General features: G+C 38.9%; 1 protein-coding gene across 5 annotated transcripts in view; it reads left to right on the top strand.

The window, feature by feature from the left end:
• DOCK3 (dedicator of cytokinesis 3) overlaps positions 1–15102 on the top strand; it is a 404205-nt gene that overhangs the window by 96917 nt on the left and 292186 nt on the right. For 4 of the 5 annotated variants that reach the window (XM_081246551.1, XM_081246550.1, XM_081246549.1 and 1 more), the window contains exon 4: positions 7439–7494. The exons of the other annotated variant lie outside the window; for it this stretch is intronic. In XM_081246551.1, the coding sequence (XP_081102677.1) occupies positions 7439–7494 (56 nt within the window). The remainder of the gene's footprint in view (positions 1–7438; positions 7495–15102) is intronic. 5 annotated transcript variants of the gene reach the window in all.

Below are 15102 nucleotides of genomic sequence, written 5' to 3'. Positions count from 1 at the left end.
ACCGGTCCTCTGTGCCAGAATCTCTCCGCTTTGCCCTCCGCACCCCTGTTGCTGTGCTCTCCTCCGCTACTCCGAAGCTTTCCCCCTCCGCCACCTGCAGTCTCCGCCCGCGAAGGGGCTTGTAGTGTGTAGAAACCTTCCCCCCTTCACGGCTCCCTCCCACTGGTGCAGGTCCCGTCCCTATCCTATTGTCTCTGTTTATTCTTTTTTTCTTTTGCCCTACCCAGGTATGTGGGGAGCTTCTTGCCTTTTGGGGGGTCTGAGGTCTTCTGTCAGCGTTCAGTAGGTGTTCTGTAGGAGTTGTTCCACGTGTAGATGAATTTCTGATGTATCTGTGGGGAGGAAGGTGATCTCCGCGTCTTACTCTTCCGCCATCTTCCTCCGGGGCCCACCCCATCATTTCTTATAAGGCAGATTTAGTGGTGATGAACTCTTTCAGTTTTTATTTGTCTTGGAAAGTCATTTCTCCAATTTTTTTTTTTTTTTTTCTTTTGTGGTACGCGGGCCTCTCACTGCTGCGGCCTCTCCCGTTGTGGAGCACAGGCTCCAGACACGCGGGCTCAGCGGCCATGGCTCACAGGCCCAGCCACTCCGCGGCATGTGGGATCCTCCCGGACCAGGACACGAACCCGTGTCCCCTGCATTGGCAGGCGGACTCTCAACCACTGCGCCACCAGGGAAGCCCCATTTCTCCAATTTTGAAAGACATCTTTGCCAGTATTCTTAGTTGGCAATTTTTTTCTTTCAGTACTTTGAATGTATTATTCCACTGTTTCCTTGCCTGGTATAACTGCTGAGTACTACTGATAGCCTTATTGGGTTTACCTGATAAGTTACAAACCTTTTTTTCTCTTGCTGCTTTTGAAATTCTCTTTCTCTTGGATTTGAGTCCGTTTTATTATAATGTGTCTTGGAATTGACCTTTTTGGGTTGAATGTTGTTGGAGACCTCGCTTCATGAACTTGGATGTCCAAGTCTGCCAAGATTTGGGAAATTCTCAGCCCTTATTTCTTTAAATAAGCCCTCTAACCCTTTCTCCCTCCCTTGTCTTTCTGGAACTGCAATACTACATAGATTGTTTCCCCTTACGGTATTCTGTAATTCATATGGACTTTTTTTGCTCTTTAAAAATTTTTTCTTTTGTTCTCTTCTGACTGGATGATCTCAAGCTTCCTGTGTTCAATCTCACTAAGTTTTTCTTCTTTTTGATCAAGTCTGCTGTTGACATCCTCTATTGCAGTTTTCATTAAATTCATTGTAATCTTCAGTTCCAGAATTTGTTTGGTTCTTTTTTATGACTTCTGTACATCTTTTAAACTTCTTATCTGTGTATTGTTTCGTTGATTTCATTGAACGATCTTTCTGTGTTTTCTTGTAGTTTGTTGAGCTTTCTTAAAACAACTGTTTTGACTTTTTTTTTTTTTTGGCGGTATGCGGGCCTCTCACTGTTGTGGCCTCTCCTGTTGCGGAGCACAGGCTCCGGACGCGCAGGCTCAGCGGCCATGGCTCACGGGCCCAGCCACTCTGCGGCATGTGGGATCTTCCCGGACTGGGGCACGAACCCATGTCCCCTGCACTGGCAGGCAGACTCTCAACCACTGCGCCACTAGGGAAACCCTGTTTTGACTTTTTTATTGGACACATCGCAGATTCATTTCTTTGGAGTTGGTTACTGGAAAATGGTTGTGTCCCTTTTTTATGGTATCATGTTTGCTTTATTTTTCATGTTCCTTGAAGTCTTGCATTGCTCTCTTTCCGTTTGAAGAAGCAGTCACCTCCTCCACTTTTACTTACTCTCTTCGGTAGAGAAGTATCTTCTGTCAGCCCTGCTGGTTATTCTGAGGCTTTCTTAGACCTTTGCTATGTATGCACCTACTCCACACTTCTTGTTCTCTTTTTTGGGGTGGAATTTCTAAGTTGTATGCTTTTTCTCAATCTTGCAAAGTTAGGCTGGTTGCTGCCAGTCTCTTGTTTGCTTCACCAAGGGTGGCGCTGCATGCTTAAGTTTATGTGCTTTCTCCCAGAATTGAATGGCTTTCTGCATGTGCTTAGTAGCCATGTACAAAGGCTTGCACTCATTGCCACCCTTGGTGGTGTGCCCAGGGAACTGACCACAGGGTTAGGGAGTGTGATGGAGTGTGCAGAGCATTAGGGATGCTCATGGGCCAGTTGGGAAGATCTGCAGGTGTGAGGCATCTCCATTGGCACATGGACAGGCTTCCTGATGGAGTCCATGAAGTAGTTAGTAGGATCCATGTCCCTTTGATGCCCTTTGATTCCTGGTTCTTGGTATGATGAGTGATTTTCAACTGAAGCCTGGACCTTTGGGTATTATGTTATGAGACTCTGCATTTTATTTAAACCTTCCATTTTACCTGGCTTTTTGTGACAGTGCTTCTGCAGAGGGAAGAGGGTTTTACCTCATTACTGCCAAGGGGGTTTGAATCCCATGTTTCCCACTCAGCCTCTGTTGACACCAAAGGGTGAAGGCTCCTTGTTTTTCCTTGTGTGGGAATTCCAGCTTCCTACTAGTGTTCCACTGATTGTTCACTGGTTGGAAGGCATTGTAGTACTTCCTTACTGCTCCCCATGTGTCCTTCAATGACACCAGGAGGAGGGTGGTGGTCTTGTTACTTCTGAGTGATGGTGAAAGTTTCAGCTCTCCCCTTGGCCTCTTCTTATACCAGCACAGCAGGGTGATGGAGGGAATCTCATTAATACTGGTTAGGGGTGGAAGTTCAGGTGCCCCCAAGTAGTCTCCACTGCCAGAGTGCTGGTGGCTTATTATTGCCTACTGGCATAGAAGGTCTTGGCTCCCAACTTGGTTTTCTCTGATACTGTACCAGTTTGGGTGCCTCATTACAGCCTGATGAGGGTCAAAGTTCAGTCCCTCCAATTGACCTTGCTTGTGTGGGTGGGAGTTGGGCCATTGCTTTTTTTGGGTGGTATTTGGAAGCAGTATAGTGGTTGTTATTGTAAAGTTTTTTGTTTTTGATAGGTGGATCCTTTCCTGGTTCTTAAACTAGAAGGAGCAGGTTTTTGGGGGGTCTTTTTTTTTTTTGCTGTGCGCGGGCCTCTCACTGTTGCGGCCTCTCCCGTTGCGGAGCACAGGCTCCGGACGCGCAGGCTCAGCGGCCATGACTCACGGGCCCAGCCGCTCCGCGGCACGTGGGATCTTCCCAGACTGGGGCACGAACCCGTGTCCCCTGCATCTGCAGGCAGACTCTCAACCACTGCGCCACCAGGGAAGCCCGGGGGGTCTTTTTTTGTTTGTGCCTTTTGGTGTTTCCAGGTCTCCAGCTTTTTTAGCTTCAAGTAGTGGATACATAAGGCAAAAGAAAATCTAGGGAGTTCACCACTGTGCTTTTTCTTGCATCTCAACCCCAGTTGGTTTGCCTTCTTCTCTTCACCTTTCAGAGTCTTCCAGTTTTTAAAAATACTTTTATGTCCATATATATATATATATATATATGACACACATCTTATATATATGATGTATGATGTATATTTTTATGTATATTTTGTGTATCCATATGCATGTTATATATATAATATCCAGAGTTTTACATTGTACTTAGCAGGAGGAATAGTGAAAAATATGTCTTCTTCCATCTTCTTAGAACTATATGCTAATTCTGTGTGTTTTAAACTTTTTACTATTAATTCTTCCCTTACAGATAACCAGTTGTCATCATTTAGGTTTGGTTATGTGTGGTCGTGTGTTTTATCCTTTTTTCAATCCCATATTTTCACACATTAGATTTCACTGTTGGCATAGGTTATAGTTTATTATGAGCCAATATATAAAATACATTACTGGTGACCTTGATGTCCATGGTAACCACAAAGCAAAAATCTACAGTAGATTCACAAAAGATAAAGTTATGGGAATCAAAGCATACCACTGTGAAAGAATCATCAATTCACAAAGGAAGGCAGTAAGAAAGGAAGAAAGGAATAAGGGAACTATAAAACAGCCAGAAACAATTAATAAGATGGCATTAGTAAGTCTTTACCTATCAGTAATTACTCTAAATGTAAATGGATTGAATTCTCCAATCAAAAGGCCTAGAGTGGCTTGATGTATTTAAAAAAACAAGACCCAACTACATGCTGCCTACAAGAGATTTACTTCAGCTTTAAGGACACATGTAGGTTGAAAATTAACGTACGGAAAAAGATATTTCATGCAAGGGGAAACTAATAGAGAGCCCAGGGAGCTATATTTGTATCAGATAAATAGACTTGAAGCAAAAAATTAACTAGAGACAAAGAAAGTCATTACATAATGATAAAAGGGTCAATTTATCAAGAAGGTATAACAATCATAAATATATGTTCACCCAAAATGGAGCCCCTAAATATATTAAGCAAATACTAAGTAGATTTGAAGGGAGAAGTAGATAACAATACAATAATAACAGGGGCCTTCAGCACCCCATTTTCAGCACTGGATAGATCATCCAGACAGAAAATCAACAAGGAAATGTTGGACTTGAACTACATTTTAGACCAAATATAACTAACAGACATATATAGAATATTCAATCCATCAGCAGCAGAGTACATGTTCTTCTCAATTGTAAATGGAACATTCTTTAGAATAGGTCATATAACAAGGCTTTAGCAAATTTAAGAAGATTGAAATCATACCATGTATCTTTTCTGACCACAGCGGTATGAAACTGGAAATCATTAACAGCAAGAAAACTGGAAAATTCACAAATATATGAAAATTAACACATTCTGAACAACCAATGGACCAGAGAAGAGATTAAAAAGAAATCTCGACACAAGTGAAAACAGGAACACAGTATACCAAAACCTGTGGGATACTGCAGAAGCAGTTTGAGGAGGGAAGTTTATAGTGATAAATGCCTACAGTAAGAAAAAAAAAGATGTTAAATAAACAACCTTACTTTACATCTGAAGAAACTAGGAAAAAAAAGAAGAAACTATGCCCAAATTTAGCAGAATCAAGGAAATAACAAAGATTAGGGTGAAAATAAATGAAAAAGAGACCAAAAAACAAGAGAAAAGATCAGTGTAACTAAGAACTGGTTCTTTTAAAAGATAAACAAAATTGACTGAGGGAAAAAAAAAGACTCAAAATGAGAAATGAAAGAGGAGACATTGAAAATGATACCACAGAAATACAGAAGATTATAAGAGACTACTATGACAATTGTATGCTAACAAATCGGACCACCTAGAAGAAATGGATAAATTCCTAGAAACTTACCACCTATCCAGAATGAATCACGAGGAAATAGAACATCTGAATAGTCCAATAATCAGTAAGGAGATTGAATCAGTAATAAAAAAACCTCCCAACGAAGAAAAGTTCAGGACCAGATGACTTCACTGGTGAATTCTACTAAACTTTAAAGAAGAATTAACACCAGTCCTTCTCAAACTATTCCAAAAATTGAAGAGGAAGGAACACTTTCAGATTCATTTCATGAGGCTAGCATTACTCTGATACCAAAGCCACATAAGGACAGTGTAGGAAAAGAAAAATACAGGTCATTACTCCTGATGAATATAGATGCAGAAACTCTCAACAAAATATTAGCAGTTTTAATAGCATATGAAAAGGGTCATACACCATGATTAAGTGGGATTAATGCAAGGGATGCAAGGATGGTTCAGCATTCACAAATCAGTGAGTGTGCTATACTGCATCAATAGAATGAAAGATAAAAATCATATGATCATCTCAGTATATGCAAAGTTTTTTGACAAAATACATCCTTACATGAATAAAACTGAAAACAAATTGGGTTTAGAAGGAACACACCTCAACCTATTAAAGGCCATATGTGATAAGCCCACAGCTAATGTCATACTCAGTGGTGAAAGTTGAAAACTTTTCCTCTAAGGTGAGGAGCAAGACAAGGGTGCCCACTCTCACCATGCCTATTCAACATAGTTCTGGAAGTCCTAGCTAGAGCAGTCAGGTAAGAAAAGGAAATAAAAGGCATCAAAATGAGTAAAGAAGTAAAATTTTATTTGTTTGCATATGATATGATATATAGAAAATCCTAAAGATTCCCCCAGGAAACAGAACTAACCAATAAATACAGTAAAATTGCAGGATATAAAATGAACACAGAGAATTTAGTTGTGTTTTTATGCACTATCAATGAAATATCTGAAAAAGAAATAAAGGAAACAATCCCATTCACAGTAGCATCAGAATAATCAAATACTTGGGAATAAATTTAACCAAGGAGGTGAAAGATCTGTACACTGAAAACTGTAAAATCCATTACTGTAGTCCAGCTGCTGATGGGTTTGTGTGGTATAGATTGAGTTTATTACTGATAGTGGTGTGGGCCAAAGAGTATTTAAAAAATAGGCCATCTGTGTTTTATTTGAAGGGAGGTTTTTTTTTTTTTTTTTTTGCGGTACGCGGGCCTCTCACTGTTGTGGCCTCTCCCATTGCGGAGTACAGGCTCTGGACGCGCAGGCTCAGCAGCCATGGCTCACGGGCCCAGCCGCTCCGCAGCATGTGGGATCTTCCCAGACCGGGGCACGAACCCATGTCCCCTGCATTGGTAGGCGGACTCTCAACCACTGCGCCACCAGGGAAGCCTTAAAGGAAGTTTTATACATCAGGAAAAAGAGTGAAACATTGATTGGAAAACTTATTTGTTTTCTAAAACAGAATACATTTTTTTTTTTTTTTGCGGTATGTGGGCCTCGTGCTGTTGTGGCCTCTCCCATTGCGGAGCACAGGCTCCGGACGCGCAGGCTAAATGGCCATGGCTCACGGGCCCAGCCGCTCCGCGGCACGCGGGATCCTCCCGGACCGGGGCACGAACCCGTGTCCCCTGCATCGGCAGGCGGGCCCTCAACCACTGCGCCACCAGGGAAGCCCCAGAATACATTTTTATCCCTTAGGAATTGAAATCAAATTATGGCAGATACCAAAGTGGAAACCGTTTGGAAAGAGTAAAAGAAGAAATATTTATAGAAGCTCCCAAATTGATTTATTCTTGTGAATACAAATGTTACCCAGAATGTGAGAATTCTTTCTCTAGCTCAGAGCTGGATAATCTGTAAATTGTTGGTTAGATGATGATGTCGTTTTGTAGATACATGTTAAGCTCTGTACGTTAAGTCTATATCCTAAGAGTGATTTGATGGAATATTTCTAAAACTTAAAAAAAATTGTTTTTTGGTGGTTGCTTAACATCACAGTTGTTTTTTCCCTGAGGATAGACTCTGATTGCAAATGACAGTGAAATTTCTGTTGAATATAGTTTGTGCAACTTTGTATTCTTAATTAATATGTAAAATGTTTGCTACGTTAAAAGATCTACTGTGTTGTTGATAGAGTAGTTCCATGCTGAAATCTGGCTGCTGTTTTAGTCTATATGAGATGTTAATCACAAATTACTTTTTCTAATGGGAAATCTTTTCTCTTTTACAGGGGATCTTTCCTGCAAATTACATTCATTTGAAAAAAGCAATTGTCAGTAATAGGGGGTGAGTAGTTGGCTTTACTAAATTTATTTATAATTTTTATTGGTTGCAGAGGAAGGCTGTTTTCTTTTTGGTTCATAGTATAAAATATGCTATTGGCATGTTTTCCTGCAAAAAATATACCTGCTTTATCATATATAATTCTGAGGACACAATTTTATCTTAAAATACTGACAAATTTAACCTCTTTTCCTGTATATTGGAAAGGTAATTTGTTACAAATTTTATAAAACAATTATGCATGCAGCATGTTTTTTAAAAATGATGTACTATTTTGAGAATAGTCCTTGATGAGAGGATAGGAGTTAGTGATAAATCTGTCATTTTGTTTCTGTATGTGAAAGTGAGGGAGACTTTTAAAATCTTTTCTTTCTGCAAACAGAAATTGAAAAAACTGTAAAGGCATACCTAAGGATAAAAGGACAGTGTAGAAAATGGGCATGTAGTTTGGTCACAAATTTGTGAAACAAAAGCAATCTCTGAATAGAGGAGAGACAAGATGTAAATATATCAAAATGTTAACATTTGTTGTTTTTGCATGTTCAGATTTTGGGTGATTTTAAAAAATTCTTTACTGTCATGTCTTATTTTTTAAAGTAATATGTATTATTATTAGATTGTGATTTTGTATTTTAAAATTCATCATTTTAAAATATAAAATTTAACGTACTGTTTAACTATGTAGCTTTTGGTAGTAGAAATTATGTTTTTGACCAGAGGTTGAGTTAGCATCAGAGTATCCTTCTGGTAAGTTAGGGTTTAGTCAAGAAAAGAGAAACTTATGAGTCACTTTATGAAATAGAATTTAATATAGGGAATTTTAGACACATTTGAAGAGTGAAAGAAAAAAAGGAGGAAATACTGATATAACCCAGAATAATCACTGCATTAAAGCATTCTACACTCTAATGTCTGGGAATACAAAAGATAATAGGTTGGGGATACCGGAACCCAGGAACTGCTCAATATTTTAGTATATACATCTTAAGAAAAAGTACATTCTCTAACATAATCACAGTATAATTATTACACTCAGGAAATGTAACATTGATATAATAGTACTATAAAATATATAGTCCATATTCAGATGTCTCCCTAATTGTCCCATGAATGTCCTTTATAGCTGTTTTCATTTGGTTGGTTTTTTGGCGGTCGGGGGTGTGTGTGGTTCAGGAGCCAATCAAGAATTAAATATTATATTTTATCATTGTCATGTCATAATCTCTTTTAATTTAGAACAGTTCTCCAGCCTTGGTTTTCTTTTTTCTTTTCATGGCATTGACGTTGTTGAAGTGCCCAGGCCAGTTGTTTTGCAAAATGTCCCTCAATTTGTATTTGTCTGTTTCCTCATGGTTAGATTCAGCTTAAGCATCTTAGATAGCAATACTACATGGGTGGTGTTGTGCATTAAAATGGTCACATTTCTCCTGGATATCTTCCCAATGCTTGGTTAGATCAGCAGGACTGGGACTTGGGGCTCTACCTTAGCACATATCAACCGGGAGGTGAGGGCCTCTCAATCAGAGAACATGCATTGTGTTTCTATCATGTACCTTCTTCATTGCATCCTGCCATACTTGGGAGCACAACTGTGCTCTCAGTGCTTCATAGGGTATATCATCTGCTTCTTGAAAAACTTGTGCCATTTGTACTGAAGTACTTCTTGTTTTATTTGGTTGACAGGGAGTGAAATTGCTTGAATAATCCATCTGTGGGAATGTTTTTACGGAAACTTTAAAATTTTTCATATTTTCAGTTATCTTTTAAAGTGTGTCTTGATATCTGGGTTTTCTCATTATTAAAATGATTCAGGTATTGTTGCCACTTTTTATAAAGTTTCACTGAAAAACTTATACATTTGTAGTAAACTAGAGGATTTTAGGGCTGATAAAAGACATGACCATGAGATAGTAGTAGCACATAATGAACTTTATTTAGGCAGAGCTCCGACAAGTTGCAAAGGAAATCTGTCACAGCAGGAGACCTTTCAGAGACAGCAGTGCAGGGCCACAACCAGAAGGGGGAAAGGGTACTTGAACTCTTTGGGGAGAGGGGTAGCAGAGAGGAGACTCAGGTGTCTAGATCATGTCACTCATTTACAAGATGGGAATTCTCTGTTCAGAGAGCACCGCAGGACAGCAGCAGCTTGGAATCTTTTATAGCCCCAATGTTTGTCTTATCTGTGGCTAGCAGACATTGAGAGCAGTTTCATTAAGTATGTAAAAGAGGTAGGCTCTAAATGAAAAGCTAAGGTACTAGTTTTCAGAAAGGATAGCAGCTGGAGTAGCTCTGGATAGCACGACTTAGAGGACAGTCTCTTCAGAATGCTACTCCTGAAGTTTTACACTGTTTTCCACGTTTATGTTGCTCCTCTTGAGATTCAGATTATCAGGAGAGTGGCAGAATGGCAGAGGTTGTGTTGTGTGAACCCAGTAAATTTAGTACATTAAATAAATATAATAGATGCAAAAAAACACCCCATTTACTTAAATCAGCATTCATTTAATATATGTATTTTTAACCATAAGGCTATCAGCGGTTTCACAGCAGAAGCCTAACAAGCCAGGAGAGAAGGGGTTATATATTCATAGTGCTGAAGGAAAAAATACCAGGAATACTTTACCTGGCAAAGTTGTCTTTCAGATGTGAGGGAGAGATAAAGACTTTCCTAGAAAAACAAAAGTTGTGGGGGTTCATAACCATTAGATCTATTAGATCGGCCTTACAAACAATGCTAAAGGGTGTTCTTCAAGCTGAAATCAAAGGATGCTAGTTAATAACATGAAAACATATGAAAGTATAAAACACTGGTAAAAGTAGGTATATAGTCAAATTCAGAATACTCTAATACTGTAATGGTATGTGAAACACTTAACTCTAGTATAAATGTGAAAAGACAAGAGTATTCAAAATAATGATAGCTACAATAATTTGTAATGGATGCACAGTATAAAATGTAAATTGTGATGTCAAAAACATAAAATGTAGTGGGGGGAGTGAAAGTGTAGAGTTTTTATATGCAATTGATGTTAAGTAGTTATCAGCCTAAAACAGACTGTTATAACTTTAAGATGTTTCATGTAAGCCTCATTGTAACCACAAAGCAAACACCTGTAGTAGAAACACAGGAGATAAAGAGAAAAAAATCAAAGCATACCACCAGAGAAATCCATCAAATCACAAAGGAAGTCAACAAGAGAGGAAGAAAGTAACAAAGGAACAACAGAAGAGCCAGAAGAGTAAGATGGCTTTAATAAGTCATTACCTGTCAGTAATTACTTTAAATGTATATGGAGTAAATTCTCCATTCAAATGACATAGGGTGGCTGGTGGATAAAAAGCAAGACCCCCTATATGCTGCCTATAAGGGACTCACTACACCTTTAAGGGTAAACATAGGCTCAAAGCGGAGGAATAGAAAAAGATATTCCATGCAAATGGAAGCCAAAAGATGTCAATGACAGCTTTTCTTATATCAGACAAAATAGATTTTAAGTCAAAAACTATAAGGACAAACAAAGAAGGTGATTATGTAGTGATAAAGGGGTCAATTCATCAAGAGCAGAAAACAGTTGTAAATATATGTCACCCAACATCAGAGCACCTAAAGATAGCAAGTATTAAGAGAACTGAAGGGAGAAATAGACAGCAATACAATAATATTGGATGTCTTCAGTACCCCACTTTCAACATCATATTTTATTGTATTGCTGTCTATTTGACATTTAAAGAAATAATACCATTCCTTCTCAAACTCTTCCAAAAAGTTGAAGAGGAGGGAACATTCCCAGACTCATTTTATAAGGCCAGTATTACCCTGATATCAAAACTAGACAAGAATACTACATGAAAAGAATTATAGGCCATTATCTCTGATGAACATAGATGCAGAGTCCTCAACAGAATCCTGGCAAACCAAATTCAACAGTACATTAAAATCATTCACCATGAATGATAGAATCCAATGACTCTCTCAATAGATGCAGAAAAGGCATTTGCAAAATACAACATGCCTTCATATTTAAAACTCTTAACAAATTAGGTATAAAAAGACTATGCTTCACCATAATAAAGGCCATATATAACAAGCCCATAGCTAACCCTCATACTTAATGGTTAGGAATAAGACAAGGGGATGCCACTCTCTCTAGTTCTGTTTAACACAATACTGGAATTCCTAGCTAGCGCAGTTGAGAAAGAAAGAATAAAAGATATCCAAATAGGAAAAGAAGAAGTAAAATAGTTTCTCTTTGCATATGGCATGATCTTATATATTGAAAACCTTAAAAACATCAGTTCTCTTATATTTTCCAGGAAATTTTTACATCCCCGTTCTCATATATATATATATATATATATATATATATATATATATATATGTATATTTATTTATTTATTTATTTATAAATTTATTCATTTATTTTTGGCTGCATTGGATCTTTGTTGATGTACGTGGGTTTTCTCTAGTTGCAACGAGCAGGGGCTACTCTTCGTTGCAGTACGTAGGCTTCTCATTGTGGTGCCTTCTCTTATTGTGGAACACGGGCTCTAGGCACATGGGCTTCAGTAGTTGTGGGATGTGGGCTCAGTAGTTGTGGCTCGCAGGCTCTAGAGCATAGCCTCAGTAGTTGTGGCACACAGGCTTAGTTGCTCCATGGCATGTGGGATCTTCCTGGACCAGGGCTCTAACCCATGTCCCATGCATTGGCAGGTGGATTCTTAACTGCTGCACCACCAGGGAAGTCCCCCTATTTTCATATTTTTTGTCATAAAGGTTTTTTTTTTTTTTTTTTTTGTGGTACGCAGGCCTCTCACTGTTGTGGCCTCTCCCGTTGCGGAGCACAGGCTCTGGACGTGCGGGCCCAGCGACCATGGCCCATGGGCCCAGCCGCTCACCGGCACATGGGATCCTCCCGGACCGGGGCACGAACCCGCATCCCCTGTATCGGCAGGCGGACTCCCAACCACTGTGCCACCAGGGAAGCCCTGTCATAAAGTTTTTTTCTTGTATTTCTTAGTATACTTTAAAATCTTGACTGCATTTATGGTTATGTCCCTCCTTTTATACTGATATTGTTTTTGTGCTTTTTAAAATTCATTTTCACATCATCAGTCTTTCTGAAGTTTATCTGTTATGATTTTGTAAAAAACCAGCCTTTTCACATGCAGATCCGGACTCTTGTCTCTCATTGTTTTCTGTTTTGTTAATGTATTTATCAATTTTCATAAAAAACATTTTCTATTTTTTGTTGTTGATCTCTAGGTTTTTAAATTTTTTAAAAATTTAAAATTTTTGTCAGTTTTTAGGTTGGGCACTTAGTGAATTTATTTTTAGCCTTTTCTAATACAAGAATTGGAGATTATAGAATTGCCTCTATATAATGCTTTAGCTATATTACACAAGGTTTTATCCTTAGTATGTCTTTCCAGATTGATGATATCTAGAATATTTTCCCTTCTAGAGAAATGGAGAATAGTTTCATAATGTTTCTCTTTTGCTCTTCTGTAATATGTGGATTGTAGTGTAAATGAAACCTCATCATTATACCCTTTAAAAGTAGGTGGTGATGCACATATGGTCACCTTATTTTTGATAAAGGAGGCAAGAATATACAGTGGAGAAACGACAGTCTCTTCAATAAGTGGTGTTGGGAAAACTGGACAGCTACATGTAAAAGAATGAAATTAGAGCACTCCCTAATACCATACACAAAAATAAACTCAAAATGGATTAAAGACCTAAATGTAAGGCCAGACACTATAAAACTCTTAGAGGAAAACATAGGCAGAACACTGTGACATAAATCACAGCAAAGTCCTTTTTGACCCACCTCCTAGAGAAATGGAAATAAAAACAAAAGTAAACAAATGGGATGTAATGAAACTTAAAAGCTTTTGCACAGCAAGGAAACCATAAACAAGACCAAAAGACAACCCTCAGAATGGGAGAAAATATTTGGAAATGAAGCAACTGACAGAGGATTAATCTCCAAAATTTACAAGCAGCTCATGCAGCACAATATCAAAAAAACAAACAACCCAATCCAAAAGTGGGCAGAAGATCTAAATAGACATTTCTTCAAAGAAGATATACAGATTGCCAACAAACACATGAAAGAATGCTCAACATCATTAATCATTAGAGAAATGCAAATCAAAACTACAATGAGGGGCTTCCCTGGTGGTGCAGTGGTTGAGAGTCCACCTGCCGATGCAGGGGACACAGGTTCGTGCCCCAGTCTGGGAAGATCCCACATGCTGTGGAGTGGCTAGGCCCGTGAGCCATGGCCGCTGAGCCTGCGTGTCGGAGCCTGTGCTCCGCAACGGGAGAGGCCACAACAGTGAGAGGCCCGCGTACCACAACAAAAACAAAAAAAACTACAATGAGATATCATCTGACACTGGTCAGAATGGCCATCATCAAAAAATCTACAAACAACAAATGCTGGAGTGGGTGTGGAGAAAAGGGAACCCTCTTGCACTGTTGGTGGGAATGTAAATTGATACAGCCACTATGGAGAACAGTATGGAGGTTCCTTAAAAAACTGAAAATAGAACTACCATACGACCCAGCAATCCCACTACTGGGCATATACCCTGAGAAAACCATAATTCAAAAAGAGTCATGTACCACAATGTTCATTGCAGCTCTGTTTACAATAGCCAGGACACGGAAGCAACCTAAGTGTCCATCAACAGATGAATGGATAAAGAAGATGTGGCACATATATACAATGGAATATTACTCAGCCATAAAATGAAATGAAATTGAGTTATATGTAGTGAGGTGGACAGACCTAGAGTCTGTCATACAGAGTGAAGTAAGTCAGAAAGAGGAAAGCAAATACCGTATGCTAACACATATATATGGATTCTAAAAAAAAATGGTTCTGAAGAACCTAGGGGCAGGATAGGAATAAAGACGCAGATGTAGAGAATGAACTTGAGGGCACGGGGAGGGGGAAGGGTGAGCTGGGACGAAGTGAGAGAGTGGCATGGACATATATACACTACCAAATGTAAAATAGATGGCTAGTGGGAAGCAGCCACATAGCACAGGGAGATCAGCTTGGTGCTTTGTGACCACCTATTGGGGTGGGATAGGGAGGGTGGGAGGGAGATGCAAGAGGGAGGAGATGGGATATATGTATAGCTGATTCACTTTGTTATAAAGTAGAAACTAACACACCATTGTCTAGCAATTATACTCCAATAAAGATGTCTAAAAAAAAAGTAAGTGCGGAAAGGAAGAGGGAAGACATCAATGAAGTAAAATTTATGAGTATATATGATACAGCATGGAGTATTATATAGTAGATGTTATAGACATGTTTCTCTACCTGGTTGCAAGTTGCATCAATAACTTCCCATCTTTGCTACCCATCTCATGATTTCTTCTTTTTAGTTAGTACCTCAGCTAATGGTATTTGAGCCCTTGGTAGTTCTGTATGTTTCAGGATGCTATAGTCTTCCATTAACTTTTAGCACAGAGCATAGCAGTATTAGGATGTTCCTTGAGGATCCCTTTGGTTGCATCTATACTTTTCCCCACTTCTTTTGTATAGCAGCAAGCCTGTTTCTTCTTGAGGACTAGTACAAATTAATCATGCC

Source organism: Mesoplodon bidens (assembly GCF_964165515.1).
Source record: "Mesoplodon bidens genome assembly, chromosome: 10".
Classification (NCBI taxonomy): Eukaryota; Metazoa; Chordata; class Mammalia; order Artiodactyla; family Ziphiidae; genus Mesoplodon; species Mesoplodon bidens.
Note: the sequence above shows the minus strand (reverse complement) of the source record. Positions and strands in the feature narration are given on the sequence as shown.